The 24476-nt window shown below is 40.9% G+C and overlaps 1 protein-coding gene across 1 annotated transcript; it reads right to left on the bottom strand.

The window, feature by feature from the left end:
• Positions 1-7916: 7916 nt before the first annotated feature.
• LOC149289270 (coiled-coil domain-containing protein 138-like) lies at positions 7917-18674 on the bottom strand. Its single transcript, XM_089490911.1, has 12 exons — positions 18614-18674; positions 18277-18458; positions 17957-18115; positions 15731-15850; positions 13069-13146; positions 12877-12984; positions 11078-11239; positions 10774-10890; positions 10326-10515; positions 9843-10019; positions 8517-8655; positions 7917-8088 (listed from the first exon to the last, which is right to left on the bottom strand). The coding sequence occupies exons 1-12, from the start codon at positions 18672-18674 to the stop codon at positions 7917-7919; spliced, it is 1665 nt and encodes a 554-aa protein (XP_089347037.1).
• Positions 18675-24476: the final 5802 nt, after the last annotated feature.

Here is a 24476-nt window from a genome sequence, read left to right as displayed (position 1 = left end):
CAATTGACCCCTTGCCCAGGAATGGTTGGAGGGGCGGTTACCACTGCAGGTATCACGAGGGCCACTCCAGCTGGTCTTATTCGGCCGCCCCTGATTTAGACTAATTAAACTGCAGTGAACATACAATAAGACATTGATTTTATTAAGACACGGAGGCTTCGTATTATGCTTTAGTCTTTCTTTAATTCCCAACAGCAGCAAAGAGATATAAACAAAAAAACCACATAGCATCAGCCAATAAGCAGGTAGCGCCTCCAATATCATCACGCCCAGTCCCATAATCCTCCTCTTTCTTTGCTGCTCCCTCAGACAGCTAAGTACCGATTTTTTGCTCTCACTGTATTGTATTATATTATTGTATTATTCATAATTTTGTATTCTAGTTATTATTTGGTGTTATCAATGTCTTTTGTCTTATGTTTTTTTGTGGATTCCTGATTTTCCTTTTCAGTTAGTATTGTAGTACTTTCCGTTATTTATATTTTTTCTTCTTAAGTTTTGCCCTCTTCTCGGTGTTCTTACCTTGTGTTTTCCTTTGTATTTTTCCTGTCAGCGTCTCTTCTGAGGTGCTGTTGTCCTCTTCTGCCCGTTCGCGGCATTTTTCATCCTGTTGCGGCTCTTCGGCGTGTCATTCTCGTCTACGCCGTCGCGTCTTCTTTCTTTTGCGGCCCGCTGAGGTGGCCGCGCATGCGCGGTTGTGCCGCGGCGGCCATCTTTGTGTCTGGCAATAGGTCTTACGCGTTTTTTTCTCTTTGATCTCCCGTAACGGCCTTTTTTCTCCTTACGCGGCGGCCATTTTAGGTTCGTTTCGCGCAGTTTTTTGCTGACAGTGGTTCTCTGGCTCTGCCTCTCCGTGTGTGCTGTTGTTTTAAGGGTTATTTCACCCTTCTACATTCTCCATACTTTTTTTCTTTCAGGTTTGTTACTGGTTATTTTATTATGCAGTGTTCTGGTGGCGATCTCCCTTATGGGGCTACTGCTTCCACTGCTGTCCCTACTAGCAATGTGGCCAGGGATGATCATTTGGTTTCCTCTGAGGAATTCCAATTAATGATGGACACTACTATGTCCAAGTCCATTAATCAGGCCTTAGTTCAGGCTGTGGGGGCTATGTCATCCTCCATATCTCAATCTATTGCCCAGGCTTTTGCTCAAGCCCAGGGCCCCGGCCTTATTCAGCATGGGGTTTCATCTGCAGGACATTCTGTGCCCCGTTTGGCAGGGCGTAAAGCCTCTGCCAAGACAAAGCACTTGTCTCCCTCACTGATTGATGTCAGGGTCTCCCCTGCTGTTATGGACAGTTCTCATGCTGTCACAGATGGCGCGTATGCACCGCGCAATAGTGCCTCTGACCGGGCTAAATCGGTCAGGAAATGGAAAAGGGCGCGTGCCCTGGTTGAGTCCTCTGATTCAGAGGCCAGTGATGGTGAGGATGTCCAGTCTATGGATTCTTACAGGGATCCTTTGGACGGTGCTGACTCCGATGAGTCTGATATTCCCCCTCCAATTTCAGATACCCTTCCTACTGTGCCTGTTAAGCAGGCTTTGGGTGTTAGAGGTTTAGAGGCTCAGGGTCCTCTGCTAGATCCTCAGGGTTTGCCCCTATTTGATCCGGATGATCTTCGCCATCCTCGTTCTGCGGAGTGGGAGCCCCCCGCTCACATTGCTAATTACCTGGCTGCTCGTATTCGTACTCCTTTATCTAAGGAGACTAGGAATAAACTGAGAGCCGAATGCCCACGGCCGATTGTTCCCGATGGGGTCTGTAAGACTCCCGAGGTAGACCCTCAGATTATTCAATTTCTTGGGAAGACTGGATGGAAACCCCGTAAGGTTTTGGATTCTCTTGGGCCCGTCACCAAGTTGTACGAGCTATTGGAGGCCGCCAAAATGGGTGATCAGCCTTTGGACGTTGATACCGCTTTAGGGTGGGTTCAGCGTTTGGTGTGCCTGCTGGGGAACGCTAATTCCTCCCTGGCGATTGAGCGTCGGAAGGCCATTCTCCTCAAAATAGAGCCTAAATTGGTGAATATGGCTGATAATGAGCCTGGCCCTTCGGCCAAGGGTATGTTATTCGGTGATTCTTTTATCAAGAATCTGGGGTCTTTTGTGAAGACTTTCACAGCCTTGGATAAGGCTCAAAGCTCTATGAAGCGTGTTTTTACGCCTAAGGTTTTTGGCGGGGCCGGCAGAGCTAGGGGCCGTCTGTCCGGCCGTGGATTTCGCGGTTCATTCCGCCAGAATCGAGGCTCCTTCCCCAGTAGATCGGTGTATGCCGAACCCAAGACCATTCCGTTCTTCCCCTCCAGAGGACGACCATGGCAGTCTCGCGCTTCCAGAGGAACCTTTCCAGGGAAAAGACCCTACGGTAAGTACCTGGTTTCACCGTTTTTCCCATGTAAAAGTGGGGGGCAGGTTGGCTCTGTTTGCTCACGTATGGCATGTTGTGACACAAGATGCTTGGGTTTTGGAAGCCGTGCAGGCTTATCGTTTGGAATGGGCAACCATTCCTTTCCAGGTGGCTCCTGCGAGGCCGTTTGTGTTTCCGGCAAAGGATCGAGAGATGATCTCTGCAGAGGTTGCAGAAAGGGTGGACAAAGGGGCCATTCAGGAGGTTCCCTGGGATACCCCAGGATTCGTCAGCAACCTTTTTCTTGTTCCCAAGAAAGGAGGTGGAGTACGTCCTGTGATCAATCTACGGCCTTTGAATTCCTTCCTAGTGTATCGTCACTTCAAGATGGAAGGTATCCATTGTCTTCGGGATCTGTTGCTCCCGTCAGATTGGATGGTCAAGTTGGACCTAAAGGACGCATACTTTTCGATCCCCATAGCCGTCGAAGACATGGATTTTCTTCAGTTTACATGGCTCGGGAAGAAGTGGAGGTTCACGTGCCTCCCGTTCGGCCTCTCATCCGCCCCGTGGTGTTTTACCAAAGTTCTGAAACCAGTGGTGTCGTTTCTGCGCAGTCGAGGTGTTCGGCTTATCATATACCTCGACGATATTTTGATCATGTCCCATTCGGAGGCACTCCTCAAGATTCATCTCGGTTGGACGGTATCCTTACTGCAGAATCTGGGTTTCCTGATCAATTGGGAAAAATCCATCCTGACTCCCGCTCAATCCATCGAATTCCTGGGTTTTCGTGTGGATGCAGTCCTGCAGACGTTGCAGCTTCCTCGTGCAAAGGTGGTAGCTATCAAGAAGGAGATTCGACGAATACTGCGTCTTCCATTGATTTCCCTGCGGCTCCTGGCTCGCATGTTAGGGCTTCTTTCCTCGTCCATTCAAGCCATCTTCCCAGGACCGTTGCATTACCGAGCGCTGCAGCGTGTGAAGGCGGCTCATCTGAAACAGGGCTTCTCTTACGAAACCAAGATAGCGCTGGATGCGGAGGCCAAAGAGGAATTGATGTGGTGGCTTCTTCATATGGACGTGTGGAATGGGAGAGCGATATGCGGACCGGTACCAGACCTGGTCATAGAGTCAGACGCAAGCTTACGCGGTTGGGGCGCGCGTTGCGGGAACGTCTCTACAGGTGGGCGATGGTCTCCAGACGAGTCCTTCCTCCACATCAACTGCCTGGAATTGTTGGCGGGTTCATTCGCGGTACGCAGCCTGTCTCCCGCTCAGGCTTCTTGTTCCATCCTCCTCAAGATGGACAACATCTCTGCGGTTCGTTACATCAACCATCTGGGAGGTACCAAATCGAGGGCTTTGGCGATTCTGGCACGGGATCTTTGGCACTTTTGCCTTCGCAACATCTCTGTGGTAGCAGAATATATTCCCGGTCTCTCCAATGCCACAGCGGATTGGAATTCCAGGTATCTTCGGGATGCGAGCGATTGGCGTCTTCATCCGGATCTGTTCTATCGGATCAACGACATTTGGGGTCCCTTACATACCGATCTTTTTGCATCCCGTCTCAACGCCCAACTTCCTCGGTTCATCAGTTGGAGACCGGATCCGGACGCCCTGGCTACGGATGCGTTCCTTCAAGACTGGTCTCAGGGCAGGCATTATGCATTTCCGCCTTTCAACATGATTGCCAGGACCCTTCTTCATCTCGGCTATAGGTCGGCTATTTCGGCTGGCCATGTTCCTTTTGAGGGTGTTCCCATTGGGCGTCACCCATTTGTTTGTCGTCTTCTTAAGGGTATTCGTTTTTCTCGTCCTCCTGCTTCACGCTATACTTCCTTCTGGGATGTTACTCTGGTCTTGGATTTCTTGGATCAGTGGGGTCCTGATGAGGATTTATCTTTGCAGCAGTTGTCGGCTAAATTGGTTACTTTATTTTGTTTGATCTCGTGCAAGCGGGTTTCCGATGTTAGGGCATTGGATATCACTGCTCGTTCCTTCGTGCCGGAGGGTGTACGGTTTGATATTTCTCGCCGTACCAAGACTTCTATTTCGTCAGTTTTTTATCCGGCTTTTCCTGATCGTCCCAGGCTTTGTCCTGTGAGGTGTCTCCATGCTTATGAGGATCGTACCGCTTCTCTTAGGGGTGTCGATGTTGCTCCTTTGTTCCTATCGTTTCGTTCACCTCATCTTCCTGTTTCTACTGTCTCTCTCGCTCGCTGGGTCAAGTGGTTACTGGCTCAGGCTGGTGTAGATGTCTCCGTTTTCGCACCTCATTCTGTCCGAGGTGCTATGGCTTCTAAAGCTTCCTCTTTAGGGTGTCGTTTGGAGGATATTATGAAGGCGGCTGACTGGTCATCTGAATTTACATTCCGTAATTTTTATTTTCGGCCCGTTCAACATTTTGCTTTACGTGTAGTTCATCAGCTTTGAACTAGCATAATACGAAGCCTCCGTGACTTAATAAAATTACCAGATTTTACTATTTCATGACGTAAAGTCATGATTTTATTAATGACACGGAGGCGAGTATTATTCCCTCCCTCCCATTCCCTTGTGTTTTTTCCAGGGGTTTATGTGGTAGCTCTCATGAGGTAAGTCTATTGTTTGACGGTGGTGATTTCTTTCTAATGATGTGTATTGTTTCCTTTATTGCAGTGTGTTATTATTAGTATTTTACATTCCTGCATTTGTTTCATTCTTTTTAGACCTGGATTGTGTTTCGGGCCTGTTTTACCGTATGTTTTTCCATTTTTCAGCCTGAAGCATCGGTATGGAGTTTTCTTCTGTTCCTGTTTTGCGGTTGTGGAGGAGTTGTTCGTGTTTTTCGTCTTCGGGATCTTCGGTTCCAGCAAGAAAGAGGAGGATTATGGGACTGGGCGTGATGATATTGGAGGCGCTACCTGCTTATTGGCTGATGCTATGTGGGTTTTTTGTTTATATCTCTTTGCTGCTGTTGGGAATTAAAGAAAGAGTAAAGCATAATACTCGCCTCCGTGTCATTAATAAAATCATGACTTTACGTCATGAAATAGTAAAATCTGGTAATTATACAGCAAAGGAAAGCTACAGGAAATGTATGTCAATTGTGTATTGTGTAAATTTGCTGTCCCCTCAAAATAACTCCATCCATGTGATGTAAAAGAAAATGTGATTCATCAGATCAGGCCACCTTCTTCCATTGCTCTGTGGTCCAGTTCTTATGCTCACGTGCCCATTGTAGGCGCTTTTGGCAGTGGACATACGCAACAAACTGTGATAGAAAGGTGTCAGAACACACAGTGTATCAAAACCAGCATTAACTTTTTCAGCAATTTGAGCTACAGCAGCTCATCTGTTGGATTTGACCACACGGGCCAGCCTTTGCCCCACACGCGCTTCAATGAGCCTTGGCCATCCATGACCCTGTCGCCAGTTCACCGATTTTCTCTTCCTTGAACCACTTTTGATAGGTACTGACCACTGCAGACTGGGAACACCCCACAAGATCTCCAGTTTAGACCCCTGTCAAAGTCGCTCAGATCCTTATGCTTTGCCATTTTTTCTGCTTCACCTAGCAGTAGTCATAATGTTACAGCTGATCGGTGTATGTATACACACTCACACAAAATATATTTTTTTTACTTTTATTTATTAACAATGAATTATAGCAGCTCATAGAAATTTCACATACTGAAAAAGAAGCATATATTAGGCCTCTCAAAGATCTGGAGCAATTACTGTTATTTAATTATATAAAAAAGACTACGGATACAAAGTATTAATTTGTCTTTGCTAACTACTTGTCCTGGATCGCATAGTGATTATCAACTTATTCACTTGCTATTACACCAATAGCCTTAATAATAAGCATGTTCAATAGTTTAGACAGAACTTTTCGGTTATACCTATCTAGTCCTATCTAGTCCAATTTCCAAACTAACTAAAATCCTCCCTTGTCCTACAGTACGAGTAATCAAACAGTTTTGCAGCTTCTGCCACCCGTTTTCCGGCCCAAGATAACACATGCAGGTGCCTGCAGCTTATGCCCCCCTTTATAAGAGGCAAATTGCCCAGATGGGTTTGTGTGTATAATTTTATTACTACACTACGACACTAGTTAACGACGCTAAGAAAAAAACATTGCACTGTGGTTCCCTGCGGCTCTTTTTATATGATTTTTCAAAAAACTGCTCTTTCCCTTGAAGGCAGATTAGAGATGGTGCATATCTGAGCCAGTCTCAGGCAGACTTGGAAAATGCATCATCCCAAATGCTGGGATTAAGTGTCCCTACTAAGTGCATACTCGTGACAAACACACCTTTATAAAGTATATTTGTATGAATAGTTACTTTGCTCAAATTAAGGTAGAAAAAGAAACCCCTTGGGTTTATTCCTCTTTTTCATAAACACCTATTTATTCCCTGTGTAATCTAGCAGCAGATTTGGGGATACCCTCTAATCCTTGGTGAGCAAGCACAAGCAACTTGCATGAGGCATAGGTCCTCTCTAATAATAGGTAAGAGAAGATACTCTGATATGGATCAGAGTACCTGAATCAGTAGATTAGAATTGTATGAAATATATATATTTACAGTCTATAAACTTTTTCAGAACATAAACATTCCATACCTCTACCACACTCATTTTCTAATCTCTTGCCAACTGCTGTCACTGTGTCAGTCTCTTCTCTGGCTTCTCCGTACCCTCCAGAATAAAAAAACAAAAACATTTTAAACCTTACCTACAGAGACCTTTATAAACATTGCACATCTTATACCTCAACTATTATACTCTCCTAAGGGTTCTCTCCACTCTTCTAGCAGTTTGCATCTCTCAGCAATTATCACTTCTTCCCATTAGAGTATCCATGATTTTACTCACAATATACCTATTCTCTGAAATTCTCTACCTCGTCGTTCCTCAGTTTTAACTTTTAAAAAAACGCACCTGTTCACCAGCATACAAGCTACCCAAATGTGCACAACATCCTCAGTGAGAAGAAACCATATGTTCTCCCCTCCTTCACAATCTCCATCTGACCTTCACTACAAGGAGCAGTCTATCACCGCCTGTCGTATTCCTCCAAACGCCCTAACAGATTGAAAGCTTCCAAGAACCTGGCCCTCTTCTGCTACCGTACAGTGCATCTTAACGTGCATTACTGTTATTGTCAATTTAAATGTTGTTCCATTACTATTAACAAAATGCAACAACACAATAAAGAAATTCTTTATTTTGAGCAGATAAAATAGAACGCAATGATACTAACTTCCATATGGATTCACAACAAAACTGACCACTAAAACTGAATGAACACCATTACAACACTGGTATTTTTTTTTTATATATATATGGAACTAATCCTCTCTTCCAAAAGCGTATGCTATACACAACTCAAATTACACACATATACTACACGTGACTAGTGTTTGAAAGGTGTGCAATATATGGAATAGTAAGCACTGCTACTGCCTGAAAGATCTGAATGGATAAAGCAACATTGTTGAGGGAGATACATCACTCCTAATATGTATACAGCGGGACCACACCAAAATCAGATCATATATTTCATTACAAGTCAATGATCTGGGCTCATATTTGATGACAAACTGTTAGCTTTAGACGAGCCCAAGTGAAAGAGAATGGAGTTCAAATTGATAATGAGGAAGGCACGATCTGGACTTGCTGATCTTTGCATTTCTTGAATAATTGAAGGAATGTTAAAAAGCTCAAAATACTTCTTATTGCTCCTAGAACAAAAGAGGGAGAAGAAACAATTTACTATAATGTAGAGAGGTTTCAAGATCTGTAGTGCTTCTCCTGTATTGTACTATGGATTCAGCTATTACAGTCTGCCCATTAAAGATTCCGACATGAATAAGTCCTCGGTCTTGTTTTAGATTCAGAATAGCTTCACGCCTATCCCATGCATGTTTACATTTCTCCACAGCATCACATTTTAATATGTTATCTTTAGTAAATAGGGCAATCTAGAATTATCAATGAATTCCTTTTTTTTTTATGCGTGTCAAGGCAGATTTTTTTTCTTCATATCATGTTCAATATTTCTGAAGACATCTACATATGTGGCATATTAAACTAATCTGTTTAAATCATAACGGTAGTGATTAAAAAAGGCAATACAAGGAGATAAAGGTAGACACTTAAAGAGATTTACCTGACTTTAGAGAGCTTTTGAAGAACAATGCTTAGTTTCTCTAGAGCCGGAACATGGATTTTAGGATCTCTAAGCAGAGAGGCGCAGGTCTTAAAAAATGCCTCGTTGCTACATGATTCCTGGAAAGGCTGCACAAACCCTGTGATGTGTAAAAACAAACAATTTTGTCACAAAATTATCTACATGGTGTGCGTTTGGTTTTCCATGGAGCTGTGTAAGGAGAATGAATATAGCCATATAGGCCCAAACAAAGTTCATACACACTTTTCTATGTTGACCAAATAAAAGATAACACTTGCACTAAGGATTTCATGGAGCTACGTAGACTCCAAAAATAATGTTTGCAATTCCTGACGAATTGGTCGGCATTGGTTGTTTTTCCCCACCACTCATTTTCCTTACATGTTTTCAAGAAGAATAATACATTTGCTAATGAAATTTTAGATAAAGAACAGTAAATTCAACGTATGTACAACAATTGCATTTTAATAATCTTCATCTTAATTTTCCATAACATAGCAGTTGTGTTGTATTACGTGACACAATCTTTCCGAGGTACATATCGGCATATAACTGCGCGCTATGTAGAGTATTTCACACACAAACAAAACGTGGGACCACCCAACCTCATTTGCTTTAAGGTACATTTCATGGCTGGTGTGCCCCTTTAGATACATAAAATGTTCCTTCTAATATTCACCCAACTATGAAATATTTGTGACCCGTTAATACAGCAAAACCGTAACTGAATGATTTGGCAATAGCTTCAAATGAAATAGTAGGACTCTGAAAAAGTCATAACATCCTACTATTTAACAATATGCTTGTAATTAAAACATAGTTCATTCAATTGCTATCTTATCTCCGGCTACGTCAGAACAGGGAAAAGGAGGCCAGGAGGTACTCCCAATCCCACGTAAGTGTTTTGGTCCCCCAGGCCTACTGGCCTCAGCCAGGATATGTCATTGTATACACGATGCCATGGAGTAACACAAAAACAAAAGAACTCATATCAAGTTCATGGTGGGAAATAAGGACAGCCTTACCTCATAACCTATGGTAGTCCATTCTCCTAAAAACCTATCAATATCTTATTTTAACATTTTTAAGATGGTTTATATTATACATTTAACTAAATGGAAGTTTACTAAATACGCCAATGCACCTTAAAACTAAAATTGTTTCCTTCCTACCACGGTTCTTCATAAGGATATTATTAGGGTAGAGTATATGCTACGTTGCTCAACACAGATTATGTATAGTAACATGCAAATGTTTTTATCGGAACCCATTAAATCTAGCATGTAGTATTGAGAGGCCACTTACTCGTCTCCATGGACAGCTGAAGTAAAATATCTAAGACGCTGGAAACTAAGCCTCTGTTTGAAACGCCTAAAAGGTTTAAAATAATTGTTACGGCTTGGTATTCCAAGAAGAGGCATCTTCCTTCGTCACTCTTTAAATCCATACAAAGGGAATCCAAAGCTTGAGCAAGATAATCCACTGAAAGAGAAAAGGATATCATTTCATCTTGTGATGAGTGAAACATTTAGACCAAATGCTAAGTTTTTCAATGACAAATACGCACTCCATCCACTATAGGGAGCAAAGTGGGAGAGAACGTTAAAAGATATGTTTAATTTAATGGGGTTTATTTTTAAACATGGAGAAACTTAAATTCAAAGTATAGCAGATAAGCTGGATAAGCTCTCTCTCATTGAAGATAAAACTCTAGCACTAAGCCTTTGGGTTAGTAAAGATGAAAATCAAGAGTTCTGTTAAATGTTATTGTTTAATAAAATATATTACCTTGAGTAACAGTTTTCAGTACAACAAGAGTTGACACAAATCTCAGTGGAAAGTGGTTGCTTTTGAAAAAGGCTGCAGTTTTTTGTTTGTTGTCTGCAATGTTTCCAAAGGAAGAACTCGGGGTGGGATGGACCACTGTCCCCTTAAATGTTTCCTCGCCAATTCGCCTTAGGGTAGAGGTCATCGTCAACTATGGTAGGAGATAAGAATGTTAACAAAAATGAGCTCATATGGTATTGTTAAAGAAGGCATGATTCAGTATATACAATGATCAAGCCAAAAAAAAAAAACCAAAAAAAAAACAAAACTATTTAATCAATTTTTAAACTCATTATTTCAAACTCTCAACTGCGAAAACATTTTTAAGGCTTAGGCAAATAGTCGTCTTTGTAATGACAGAGCAGTGGTAGTAAATGCACATATATTTAGGGGGGGGGGGGAACTTAACCTGTGTTGAATTTTCCATTTGTCTTAAAGTCCAGTATATAAATTTGATAAAAGCCAGATGTATCTTATGGTTGACCAAAGGCATCCACTGGAACTGCTCTACAACAACAGGTAGGACCTGGAAAGACACACATGCAATTTTATGCTTTGGGAAAAATGAACTTCTAAACAACATTGATGTGTAGATGGTAGGGAATTTAATAAAAGAAAGTAAAATATGGTAATATAGAGCAAACTTGTTGCTGAGAGGGCAGAATTTACCAGAAACAAGCAATGCTATGTGAAAACACATCCAATAAACATACCTTGGCACACTTTTCTTGAGCATAGTTTGGGGGCAGTTTATTTGTGCATAACGCCGTCTCTTTGTTTTCATACTCCTCTGATATTGACCTGCTCCCCTGAAGTTCAGATAGCCAGTCCATAAGAATCGTTACAAGATCATATACTTGAGTGCTATTAGGGATCTGTGGATGAAGCCAAAATCTTACGGTTTGCATCTGTGCTCTCAGCACATCAAAAGAGTAAATTCAAGCAAATTAAATAGATAATGCTGGGACATGTGGGTAAAGAGTGACTGCACTTATGAGGGTCCAATGGACAGTACTGCCAACATTTAAAAAAACAAACCCAAATAACGGTCTTTACTATAGGTTATCAATAATATTGCCTCAGGTACACAGAAAACGACCTAATAATGCAATCAACAGAAAGCGGAGACCGATGATCAAACTGGTTTAACAATGAATGTTCACAGGAAAAGCTTGCAGGGCCCTTCATAATGCACAGTTAGGTCAGCAAGACAAAACAGTTGTTCTTGTCACCTTAATTCAGATTTTAGTGAAGCAGGTGGGCTTGTAACGTTTTGTGCTGGCTAAAAAGAACATTAATGCCGACTGTCATGAATAAGACATTCATTTGAACATTTTCAGGCCAAGGCAACTTCAAAAATGTGTTCAAGGGTATGTAAAAACATCAGGGAGACTTCTAAAATCTGTGATCAGCAGGAGATATTGCACTCTGATGTTTAAATACATATGTAAAAGCCACAAAGGGCCTCTTGGATTTCTCGTTTAGTTACTATTGTAACATGTTTTTTGTTTTTAAAATTGTATATTTAAAACTAGATGTACAAAAAGTGGTTTGGGCTGTTTTTTGAGCCAACTATGACTTTACGATGCATGTTCATTTTGTGTATTATGAATGCCAAAACACATGGCTAAGAAACACCTTTACCCAGAGTGGGCTAACTCTTGTGATGATTAGTCGTAAACTGAAATGCATCGCCTTCTATAACAAAAGTAATAGTTATCTTGTGATCCATGCATTTAGAATTGTATTTTTTTTTTATAGATTGTTTCATGTGAGGCCCATGTCAAAAAATAAAATGTGCATCATTTTCACTTTAAAATTAACATTACTATAAAAAAATGTTTTTGTATGAGCATTTAAATGCCTAAAATAAAGAATGATATAAAAACAGTATTAATTGAATATGTATGCTAACTCATCTTCAATGTTCAGTTTGGGGTCACATAGAAATATCCTTGTTTTTGGAAGAAAAGCAAATGTTGTCCTTTAACATAACATGAAATGGATCTAAAATACAGTGAGCCGTTGTTAATGTTGTAAATGATTATCGTAGCTGGAAACCTCTGATTTTTAATGAGATATCTTCCTGCTTCCTCTAAAGTAAAAACTATAGTTTCACTTTATTCTTGCAGCTTGGCTTCTCCATATTTTTTACACAGACGTTAGGGATCAGTTTAGATATTCATATATCACAAAAATATCTCTTCACAACTGAGAACAGCCATGCTTTCTATACTTTACAGTAACAGCAACAGATACAATGTGAATTTTTTTTTCAGTTTTTTGTATGGTGAGTTGGACAGAGATGAAGACACCAGCAGTGATATTTTGGAAATATTTCTTATTAAGGGCCAACCCAAGACAATTTCTTCTGCGGGAAGGGCTGAGTTGGGCCTGCGGGAAGGGCCGAGTTGGGCCAGCCCAAGTCAAAGTCATTATTGACACAGAATAGATACATAAAAACACAGACAACACATGTAACGCACATGGTAAGATGACAGACTCATCTTACCTTGGATTTACTGGGAAGGCAGGTCCTCTCGGCCTTTGGAGGCTTCTGAACATTTGATACGTGTAAAACAGGTCTGCATTTCTGTGCAGTGAGGAAAGCGTGTTTTTTCTAAAACAGAATAAAAATGAGATAGTGGGTAAAGACACGTTTTCATATGGCAATGACACTTATTACTGTAGACATGGGGCCTACTTGTAAATTTTCCAGACGCGCCTGGACTTTCCGAGCTTGAGTCTCTAGTTTCTTATTCTGCTCGCTCACTTCATTTAGCTGCAAACAAAATATCAAAAGTATTACGCAGGATTACCAGTAGGCACAATACCTGAATGCTGATTAGAAGGGAGAGAGGAGAGAGCCAGCATGGAGTCCTAGGTTGAAAAGGAATTACCCAAATGTGGTCACATTTTTTCATAGTTGTAAGTTATATATAGGAATAGTGTAGAAGTACAACTATATGAAGACCTGGAACATTTCTTATGTAATTACACTAGTGGTCATCTCCGTGTAAAAACATTTTCAGAGGGATTTACTAATCAGTGAAGGGTTTGAGAGAGTCCTATATGTTTTTATCTAGCCCACCCTGAAATTAAGTTTAATCACAGAAGGGGGACATACAGCACAATATAACTTTGCATATAAGGAAACGTTATGGTGGGGACAACAAAGGTGATGACAATCTCATCCACTTAAAGTTAAGAAAAAAAGAATCATTGCCAAACATTATCCACCGCATAAACCCACAGAAATCCTATAGTGCAAGAGATTTACAGTGGGGCAAAAAAGTATTTAGTAAGCCACCAATTGTGCAAGTTCTCCCACTTAAAAAGATGAGAGAGGCCTGTAATTTTCACCATAGGTACACTTCAACTATGAGAGACAGAATGGGGGGAAAGAATACAGGAAATCACATTGTAGGATTTCTAATAAATTAATTGGTAAATTCCTCGGTAAAATAAGTATTTGGTCACCTACAAACAAGCAAGATATCTGGCTCTCACAGACCTGTAACATCCTCTTTAAGAGTCTCCTCTGTCCTCCACTCGTTACCTGTATTAATGGCACCTGTTTGAACTTGTTATCAGTATAAAAGACACCTGTCCACAACTTCAAACAGTCACACTCCAAACCCCACTATGGCCAAGACCAAAGAGCTGTCGAAGGACACCAGAAACAAAATTGTAGACCTGCACCAGGCTGGGAAGACTGAATCTGCAATAGGCAAGCAGCTTGGTGTGAAGAAATCAACTGTGGGAGCAATTATTTGAAAATGGAAGACATACAGGACCACTGATAATCTCCCTCGATCTGGGGCTCCACGCAAGATCTCACCCCGTGGTGTAAAAATGATCACAAGAACGGTGAGCAAAAATCCCAGAACCACACGGGGGGACCTAGTGAATGACCTGCAGAGAGCTGGGACCAAAGTAACAAAGGCTACCGTCAGTAATACACTACGCCGCCAGGGACTCAAATCATGCAGTGCCAGACTTGTCCCCCTGCTTAAGCCAGTACATGTCTGGGCCCGTCTGAAGTTTGCTAGAGAGCATTTGGATGATCCAGAAGAGAATTGGGCGAATGTCATATGGTCAGATGAAACCAAGGTAGAACTTTTTGGTAGAAACTCAACTAGTCGTGTTTGGAGGAGAAAGAATGCTGAGTTGCATCCAAAGAACACCATACCTATGGTAAAGCACGGGGGTGGAAACATCATGCTTTGGGGCTGTTTTTCTGCAAAGGGACCAGGACGACTTGATCCGTGTAAAGGAAAGAATGAATGGGGCCATGTATCGTGAGATTTTGAGTGAAAACCTCCTTCCATCAGCAAGGGCATTGAAGATGAAACGTGGCTGGGTCTTTCAGCATGACAATGATCCCAAACACACCGCCCGGGCAACGAAGGAGTGGCTTCGCAAGAAGCATTTTAAGGTCCTGGAGTGGCCTAGCCAGAGTGGCCTAGCCAGTCTCCAGATCTCAACCCCATAGAAAACCTTTGGAGGGAGTTGAAAGTCCGTGTTGCCCAGCGACAGCCCCAAAACATCACTGCTGTAGAGGAGATCTGCATGGAGGAATCGTCCAAAATACCAGCAACAGTATGTGAAAACCTTGAAGACTTACAGAAAACGTTTGACCTCTGTCATTGCCAACAAAGGGTATATAACAAAGTATTGATATGAACTTTTGTTATTGACCAAATACTTATTTTCCACCATAATTTGCAAATAAATTCTTTAAAAATCAGACAATGTGATTTATGGACTTTGTTGTCTCATTCTGTCTCTCATAGTTGAAGTGAACCTATGGTGAAAATTACAGGCCTCTCTCATGTTTGTAACTGGGAGAACTTGCACAATTGGTGGCTGACTAAATACTTTTTTGCCCCACTGTATATGAAAATCAGTTTAATAACCTTTTTTGCCTCTTATCTCAGCATGTGGTTGGTTATTGGTTTACTGCTTGAGGCTTGACTTGGTATGTGGGTCACACTCAAAATATATGTTATGGTTGGTGATGGACATACCAACAAAACACTCAAGCAGTAAGCCAATAGCCAACCTCATGCTGACGAGTCCTATTAAGGATGAAACAGCTGTCCATGAGCGGCTATGTGGCTAAGGGGTCCATGTATAAAAAGTGGATATAGAGGCACAAAGAGGTGTTTGTTTATTTACATACACCTACCCGGAAATCCTAAAGGAGAAGTCTTTGGGCTTGCCTGGTGGACGTAAGTTAGTGTTTGGCAATGCTTCCTTATTTCATACAAGGGAAACAAGACCATGCACATAAAAGGCAGTATTAATTGTGTGAAAGAGAATACACTAAGCCCGGCTATCAGGAGAGATACACAGAATCTTGCCTGCTTTTTTAAGGTGTCGTTCATTTCTTTTAAGGTGTCAAATGAAGACTTCAGTCTTTTATTTTCTTTAATCTTCTCCTTCAGGGTGTCTGAGACCTGCTTAACTTCTGCATCATGTTGCTGTAAAAGTGAATATTGTTTGACAAACTGCATCAGTATTCACAAAAAAGCTCACGCTTCACTAATTGTTAGACAAGCAGATTAGACACAAGAATAACCTCAAATTGCTTGCAATCCCCAATTTCCTTTTTATACACTGGATCTTTGGATTACTTTTACTTTTGTGCCAAATGCCAAAATAACTATACAACAAAAGAAAACGGGTGATGTTACAAAACGGAAGAAGCTGTCAATCAGTAATTAGGGACCCACAAATAGCCATATAATTCAAAAGGTTTGCACAGATGTCCAAAGTAATGCTCATCTGGATAACATGTAGTCTCATAAACATCCAGTCATTCCACGACATGTACTTTCCCAATCTTAAGTAAATGCCTGGACCTAAACAAACAGAAATTGCAGAATACACAGGCTACTTATAGAAATTATGCACAATATAAATTGGTTTAAATAGGGGCCCTTCTAAATTAACCTTGTATTTATCATGTCTGCATTTAAAAAGAAGTTGTTGCCTTCCCACTATCATTACATATTTAGAGCTCTAGGAGGAACAGTTGGATGCCTATAAAGTTATGGCATTAAAAATATGACATTTATGAATGCTAAACCCATATGTAACCGTAGCTGGGACCAGGGTGTATGTTAATGTGGGGTATGCCGGTACAAGTCTATATATTACTCTCCACAAGGTGGCGCCTGGCTTACACCTGTAGATTTCATACAATTAGATCACATTTATCAAAATTGGAAATGATCAATAATGAATAATAGAAAACACATCCCAGAGTAACAAAACCCCTAAAACATGTCAACTAGCAAAAAATCTCATCTCTTTGGTGGTACTGTTCCAGGAATCTCTGATAGGCGGAAGCAATCAGAATCACTTGCTACGTATGAGAGTTTACGTTGTTTGTAATGTATTTATAACCACGTAGTAGGGAATATTCAATTTCATTCATTTTCACAAAGTAGTGTGCTTTTTTGAATCTTGTTTAAAAGACTGATTTAAACAGACACTCAAGCCATCATATGCATGTTAATACACACGACAGCTGAGTGTCTTGTTTAAATTGTTTTCTCTTTCATGGAAATGTATGGAGGGATTCTGGAACCTGCTCCTAGACATGCAAAGGAAGCACATACTTACCACCTGCTCTACTATACTGGCCACCAAGAGTCCCAGGAGGGTCTAATGAGACCCCATGCAAAGATCCTTTCCAGTGATTTCAATGGACCACTTTCCTGCCACTGATTGGTGCTTCAAGCACCCAAAAGCAGTGTGAAAAAAGGACCACGGAGGGCTACTTAATTTCCCCCCTACAAGTTAAAGAATGCATACTAAAGTGTTTACAAAGTGAAATGCATTGGACCGTATGGGACACTGCATTGTCCCTTTAAATAAGTTGTCCTTAGGAAACCACTGGGTCCACGGAAACTGGTAAACAGTCCACTTTACTAACAAAAACATGTCTGCTTATGTGGGATTCGTTGTAATATTGAAAAGAGATGCTAAAAATATAGCTAATGTCCGCCAATCGAGGACTAAAAACTCATTTAGATTTTGCAAATATTTCTATTGAGCTCCAGCTAGAATACCGCACTACAATCAAGGCAAACAGAGTAGGTGCATGGTGAGAACCGCAAGAACATCACTCTGACATCATTCTGATATAAAGACAGCCAAAAATATGAAATAAGTAAAGTAATACAGCAACCTCCTGTAGGTTTGTGACCTAGGCTGCCACTAGTTTGCTATCCCTGTGTAGGCACTGTATGGCGAATGTGAAGGTAGGCACTGCTAGTAGGGCATTATTTGTATGTGAACATGTACAATATCTTATTCCGTAACGAGGCGACTTCCCTAGAGATCTTAATAACTGCTTCCATAGACAGGCTTTACAAGTCTAATGCCCCACACAAAGCAGTCTATGCCACAGTCCTATGTCTATATACGATTTTCACTGTTCATTCCCCACAACCTGTGGCCTAGATGGAAAGTTTGCTCAAATGAATCTGATGGCAAACAGAAGTAGCATTACAGGGCAATCGGGTGGTAGTCATATTATTCTATATTCTATGTACTGCTTCAGAATACAATAAGCTCACCTCTTTCATCATTCGAAACTTTGCATGTACAACCTCTTCAACGCCTTTTATTTTACCCAGCATAAGTTGGTGTTTCATCAGCATTTCTTCCTTCTCCTGCAAATTCTGCTCTCGCTTTTTTAACTGAATTGAATATTCTTGCTGAGACACCCTTTCCTCCTATATGGGAAAAATGTAACGTGTTACACCAAGTGACCTCACATACGACACACACACACGCGACATTCACGTAACTAGAAACAGACGAATGACCTGTACAGTAGACTTGTAGATTTTAATTTATTTTTTAAAGTCAAAACACAAAACAGAAGTTAATATACCTGAAGTTTTTGGTATATCCCCATTAGCTCATCATAAATGCCGTGGACTTCTGAAGGGAGAACAGTTGGACCTTTTAAAACATTGCTTCGTGGTTTTCTAGGATTTTGTTTAACAGCAACACTGCTTTCTAGGGAAGGTTCAGTGTACGTGTTTCCTACTAAGTGAGATGGCAGTGTAACGTCTGTGAAAGAAAAAGGAAAAGTGAAAAGGCTATGAAGATGACCAACATCATTTACAGCAACACAAGTAAACAAACAGAAGAAACATAATAAATCAGGAGAAAAGCGTTCTGAAACGTCTATAAGGCAGAGCTCCCATGTGGGAGAAGAATAGTACCTGTTTCTGTATAGAGATGGGCGCTCACATCCTGGACCGGGTGTATAGCTTGATCATCCATGTGTTCTCCTGCTATATCCAGCTGACTCGAGTCATAAGAAAGATCATTTACGTTGTCTGGACTGAAAGATTTACAATGCCTGTGTTAGCTATTCCCCAGAATAATGTCAAATTGTCCAAAATAGAAATAAATAAATAAATGAAACATGACAGATGGTCAGCCTGTCCAGAAAGATATTTTGGCAATGGGATGCGTATGTAGCGGATTATTTCAGTGAGAGTCCCTTCTTCACTCGCTTTCTCCAATAAGGACAATGGATATAGGTGTATTGTTCTAAGAGAAGATGGAGTCTTTAAGGTGATGCCTATCATTGGCATCACAGAACATATAAAGCGGCGCTCCCGTGACCCAGAGTTTCCCAGTAGTGTCCCGGAGAAGCAGTGCTAAAACCCCCAGGTATGTATATGTAACTCTAAATCTGTTTTCTATGTTGGTCCAATTAAAAGGCAGGGAAGGAACCTGAAATTCCACATACAAAACTCAGGGATCTAGACAACACTGCTTCAAAGGATTTTTCCGCTTCACCAAAGCGTCCCTCTGTTGGTTTATATATTCATCCACCATTCTGGCTTTCACCTATTAATATGGTTAAATTGCTATTCAAAATTGTCAACTGGCTGGGATACGGGAGTCTATCCATTAAACGGTGTAATTATTTTGCATTATACATGAATTATGAGAGATGAACCGTGGCTAGAGAAGGTCCCACATTACTTAGTGAATAAGTCCCAGACAATGCCTTCTGATAATAGATACGTTGGATGGGGAACTTGGATAGAGCATTGTAACATATGCTGAAATAGGGGTCATACACCTTGTTTTTAGTCAGCTTTTCTGTTGATTTTTTTAGCCTGTTCATGTGCTTACCAGTTACTGTTTTGTATCATGCGCATTAAATCCTGAAGTGCTTTATTGTAGTGATACTTTTCCTTTGGAGGAACTCCTGCGGGAGATCTTGGTGAGAAAGGCATTTTGAAATCAGACATGCAGGTCCTCAGCTATCCTGTAAAATTAAGAAAGAAAGAAAGAAAGAAAGAAAGAAAAATAAAGAAAGAAAGAAAGAAAAAGAAAGAAAGATAAAGAAAGAAAGAAAGAATCAGAACCCAATATTTTGTTGTGCCTTTTACTCAGCAAAATTATACTGAAACAAAAAAACAAAAAGGTAAGGCGTGCCCAAGCTTACAATAAACAAGAATGAAACGTATGAATGAAGTGATAAAGCAATAGGTACTACAGGTGCCAGCCCCAGAGATAGGTTGTAAAATTCCAATTTTATGTATATAAAACACAGAATTACTTCAATATAATGGTTGCCCCAACGCGTTTCGCCTTTTGGCTTCATTAGAGGAATGAATGTATGTTCCTCTATAAACATAAACAGATAAATATAAAAAACAGAACAAAGGCTGATCTCATTTTGTTTTGACATTTATCGTAGAACCTGGAATAGGGACCGTTTGGTAAATTTCAACAATAAGTTTCTCAGGTATTTCATTTGAGGAGCTTTAATATGCATTCTTCATTGTTGGGGCTGTATGGGATATTAGACTCTTGCATCCAAGGTATTTGGGTTTAGAGCGTTCCTGTAACCGCCTAAACCACCCATTCATATATACTCTCGGGTTATGAGTTCCATAACATTGTCAGTAAAGCAATCATTTTAACTGGTTTTGACAGCGTTTTCACACATTTCAGTTTTTCACACATGGTTGTGATATTCAAAAATAATAACGCTAATAAAATCAGACTCCACTTATCCACCATCAGACACAACTCGCCGCCTAATGGAAAACGCATTTTTTGCCAAGTTGATCAAAAGCATCACAGGGTACGAAATAATGGTTTTGTCAGCCTGCTTAATGGGTCTCTGTCAAGGGAGAAGCGGAGGGGTTTATTCGCTAAACCAAGCATGTACAGGTGAGTTGAGGTGGGGAAAAGCCTTCCATCTGATGCTTCACTATAGAATATAAAAGGACAACCATGCCAAGTTTTGCTTACAGAATAGAAGACACACAAAAGTTACTATACATTATACTGGGCCAGCTCAGCTATTCATACGGGCGAAGCTCTCAGGGTTGACTGTTCACAAAAACAGTCAGAACGTCCAGTCTTTCTTGCCTTAAAGACAGCCTAGACTCTCTCTTGTCAGCAGGGGCCAGGACAGCAGGATCACTGGTACACCGTCACTGATCGAATGCCTGACTGTATGTCAGCGCTGACACCTGCTGGCAGATCATCAGGACCAGTCTAAGCGCAAATGGCAACCCAGGCAAGACCACTCCTTGCGGCAGGAAAGATTGGCATCGGGATTTGGATCCCAGTATGGTGATTTGCCATCTGTGAAGCTGCCCTGGGGCTGCCACCACTTCAGACATGTCTCTCTAGAAACATTATGCCACTCTCTGATTCCTCCAATTGGTTCTAACACTGCTTCTGCTGATCATACATATTGAAATCAGCAATGCAGGCTATGGATCCCTGCTTACCGATCACTGTGCGATCAGTACACAGGAGATCAGAGAGAGAAGAGGGTCAAACCAATTGTCAACAAATAAATAGGTAACAAAATTGCAAACAAAAGAAAAGAAAGCCTGACATCATCATGACATCGCTGGGGCCCATAATATACAATAGTGATCCCAATGAGTGAGCAAATATAGGAGGGCGCCATGTAAATGTAAAGGAACCACACAGCTATCATATGCATTAAAGTGTACATGAGGACTAGACTGCCGCTTTCATGCCAGTGAAGTGTACATGCAGACTCGCCTCAAGCAGTTAGATTGGAGAGGGGGTGTATAGAGCATGTCGGGGGCTTTACCCCACAAACACATTTAGGAGAAGCTTAATTTTGCACAACACAGTTAATAAACACATTTCCTGCTGCTTATATACATTCTATTGCAACTGTCAGAACTGTAGGACACTCCTAAAGAAGAGGGAGATTTAGGAGGTATGTGGGCACGCATGTATGTATGTATGTAGATATATATATATATATATATATATATATATATATATATATATATATGCATGTATGTATGTATGTATGTATGTAGCATGCTCACAGCTACCCCACTGCTCAGTCTGGTGTTAGAACACCATGGCTGTGTAGATAAAGCACACGATTCATTATTAAGGTTGGCCCTCAGCATTTGCTCCCCCACACACCTGGGAAGTGTTATAATGAATGGACTCCCCAAAGCCTGAATCCCGCTAATAAACAATCAGACTCCTGCTCCAGCGCTCGTTATCCGACATTTCCCATCCACCCTTCCGTTACTGACTAACCGGAAAAATAATGTCGTGTCTCCAAAACCAGTAATGGACTTCCAAAGAACGGGTCGCATCCGTGACGTCACTCGCCTCTAACTGACAGCGCTTACTGCATTACTCGGCGCAATGACGCTCGGCGCTTCCATGACAACAAAAAAGGGGCGGCACCTCTGTTATCGGCGACACGATTGGGTAGTTTTGGAGGCAGTCCAGTCATGCGCTATATACCAGGCGCCCTATTATGCTGCATTCGGTTGTAAAGAGATGCCGCCGCAATTCCTGTAATAAAATACTAAATGCAAGCCCAGTCCTGACAGAGCCCCGGAACCGACCGCGGACCCACATTATTTTTTTCAGCTGCGTCCTACGTCACTCTCTATCATGTGACCGCCGGAGTCACATGACCAACAGAGCAACCCGATTTGGAATCTTTGCGTAGGAGTTAAAATTGACTACATTTCAGGCAATCGCTATTAACAGAAGCCCATGGTGGGAGGGATTTTTCATATGTAAACGTTCTACCTAACAGAGGAATGGATTCTCAAAGCATACTGCATAACAGCAGTGTGTATTAAGTACATTATGATAATGATCCTGCCCATATTGTAATAGCGCTATAAAATCGGCAGGAGCTTCACGAAGTAACATGTAATAGTAAGTCTAGAATGCAAATAAAAATAATGTAAACGCCATTATTTTTTGTGGACAGGATAACCAAATAATTGGCTGACATCAGGATACTTGGTTTCCTAGGAGCGCTAAAGGCAGAACACTCAACAGCTGAAAATCATCTCAGGCTGGGCATTAATAATGTAGGAATGCTACATTTACCATATTTTGTTTCATAGATACAAAGAAAGAAAACGATTCTAGGCATGGTTGTCCTAAAAAAAACTAAATATTTAGATCACAAAGTATTAAAAGTCTTTATAGCTTTGATTGTTTGCGTCCATCTAGCCTTTTCCCGTTTATACCATGGTTTAATGGGCATTGGGCACAGTCGCAACACAAAATGTTGGTGGCCCCCGTCCTCTACAAACTTTGTTCTTAAGGACCTCTAACTTGAATCTAAATGCCAGTGTCTCAATTGTATCAATAGTGTGCAGCATTATGGAGCAAAATAGAGGTGCCAATTTTGACATAAATAATCCAGTGACACATGCCTGCTAATAATGACAACATTAATTAGGAGCAGCAGATATTGGCACTGCTCCAAAGGACCCTTGCACAACAAGGGCCTATATTACACTCAATTATAACTGCATGAATCCATAGGTTCACGACAAATGATCAGACGGTCAGCACTAGTACTTGACTTAAGAACAATGTGTAAACTAATCCAACAATATGGCTTTAGGGTATTTCGTGCTAAAAACGCATGTTTTTGTTTTTTTTTTTAAATTCATGATAGACTCATGGGCTGGAAGGGTAAACCTGCTAAAACGCTACGATATTCCAAATAGAAAACACAGTGCATGACCTATCATATTTGAGGATAAACTCTAGTCTAGTGTTCTTGCCTTCTTTTAGAATTGAAGATTTTTGGTTCATGTATTTAAGTCTTGGTCTTAGATGACCCACCCTCCAAAACAAGATATTTCTACAATATTTTAGGTCAGCACCATTATATTAAAGATAATACTAGTAAGCAACTTCTGTACTTAAGACTCATCACCAAAAGTTTACTTAGCATTTATAGCCAAGCTGCAAAAGCCTTTTGTTCTGCATCAGTTCTCAGTTAATTTGTTGTAAGTACCTCCAAGCTTTACCGAGTTTAAGCTGTGTTGCCATGTTTTGCTGTTCATTTAGTTTTAATTAGCAGCTAATGCTAGTAAAGAGCTTCCATTTGAAAAGAACGCAATGACATATACTGCGTTAGTCACTTAGTTACCCAAGTCTGTCTTATTATAGAGATTAACTCATAGTCCCACCGCAGAAAGCACAAGGCAGTGTCAGTTATATCTTCACACGTTGCCGTTTTTTTGTTTTGTTTTTTAAGGCAGTCACGCTCAGAGTAACATTTTAAACACATTGCAGTATTAAAAGAAAACACGTGTCATGTAACTCAGATCAAACTTTATTTACAACACAAACATTTAAAAAATATTTGCTTGTATATGAAAACAAGCACACAAGTGATTTGCTTACACAAATGTAAATCCATTTACGGTTACTTATTTTCATTAGGTTTTAATATGTGTTATAGTCTAGAGGATGCTCAACCAGAGAGCAGTTACTTATTAGATTATGTATTGATGTGTTAAAGAATAACTGTCTCACTTAAAATGGTTTATGTGAGATATGGAAACAAAGTGGGGTCAGTAATTAAACTATCTGCTACTTATCTAGGAGTCCCCTGAACAGTAATGCTCAGTCCCAAATTCAAAAGTATGGTCCCCAAGTCACTAAGAGTGGAAACCTAACCCACAGTTACCAATTTGAACACCCTCACAACAATCTATACTCTGTTTTCAAAAAGCATTTTCCAATGACAGATAATATAAATCTAGCAAAGATTTATTGGCC

This window comes from Sceloporus occidentalis, unplaced genomic scaffold, assembly GCF_023333645.1.
Source record: "Sceloporus occidentalis isolate IW3139 unplaced genomic scaffold, rSceOcc1.0.p SCAF_47, whole genome shotgun sequence".
NCBI lineage: Eukaryota > Metazoa > Chordata > Lepidosauria > Squamata > Phrynosomatidae > Sceloporus > Sceloporus occidentalis.
The sequence above is the reverse complement of the archived record's forward strand: the minus strand, read 5'-3'. Positions and strand labels throughout refer to the sequence as shown.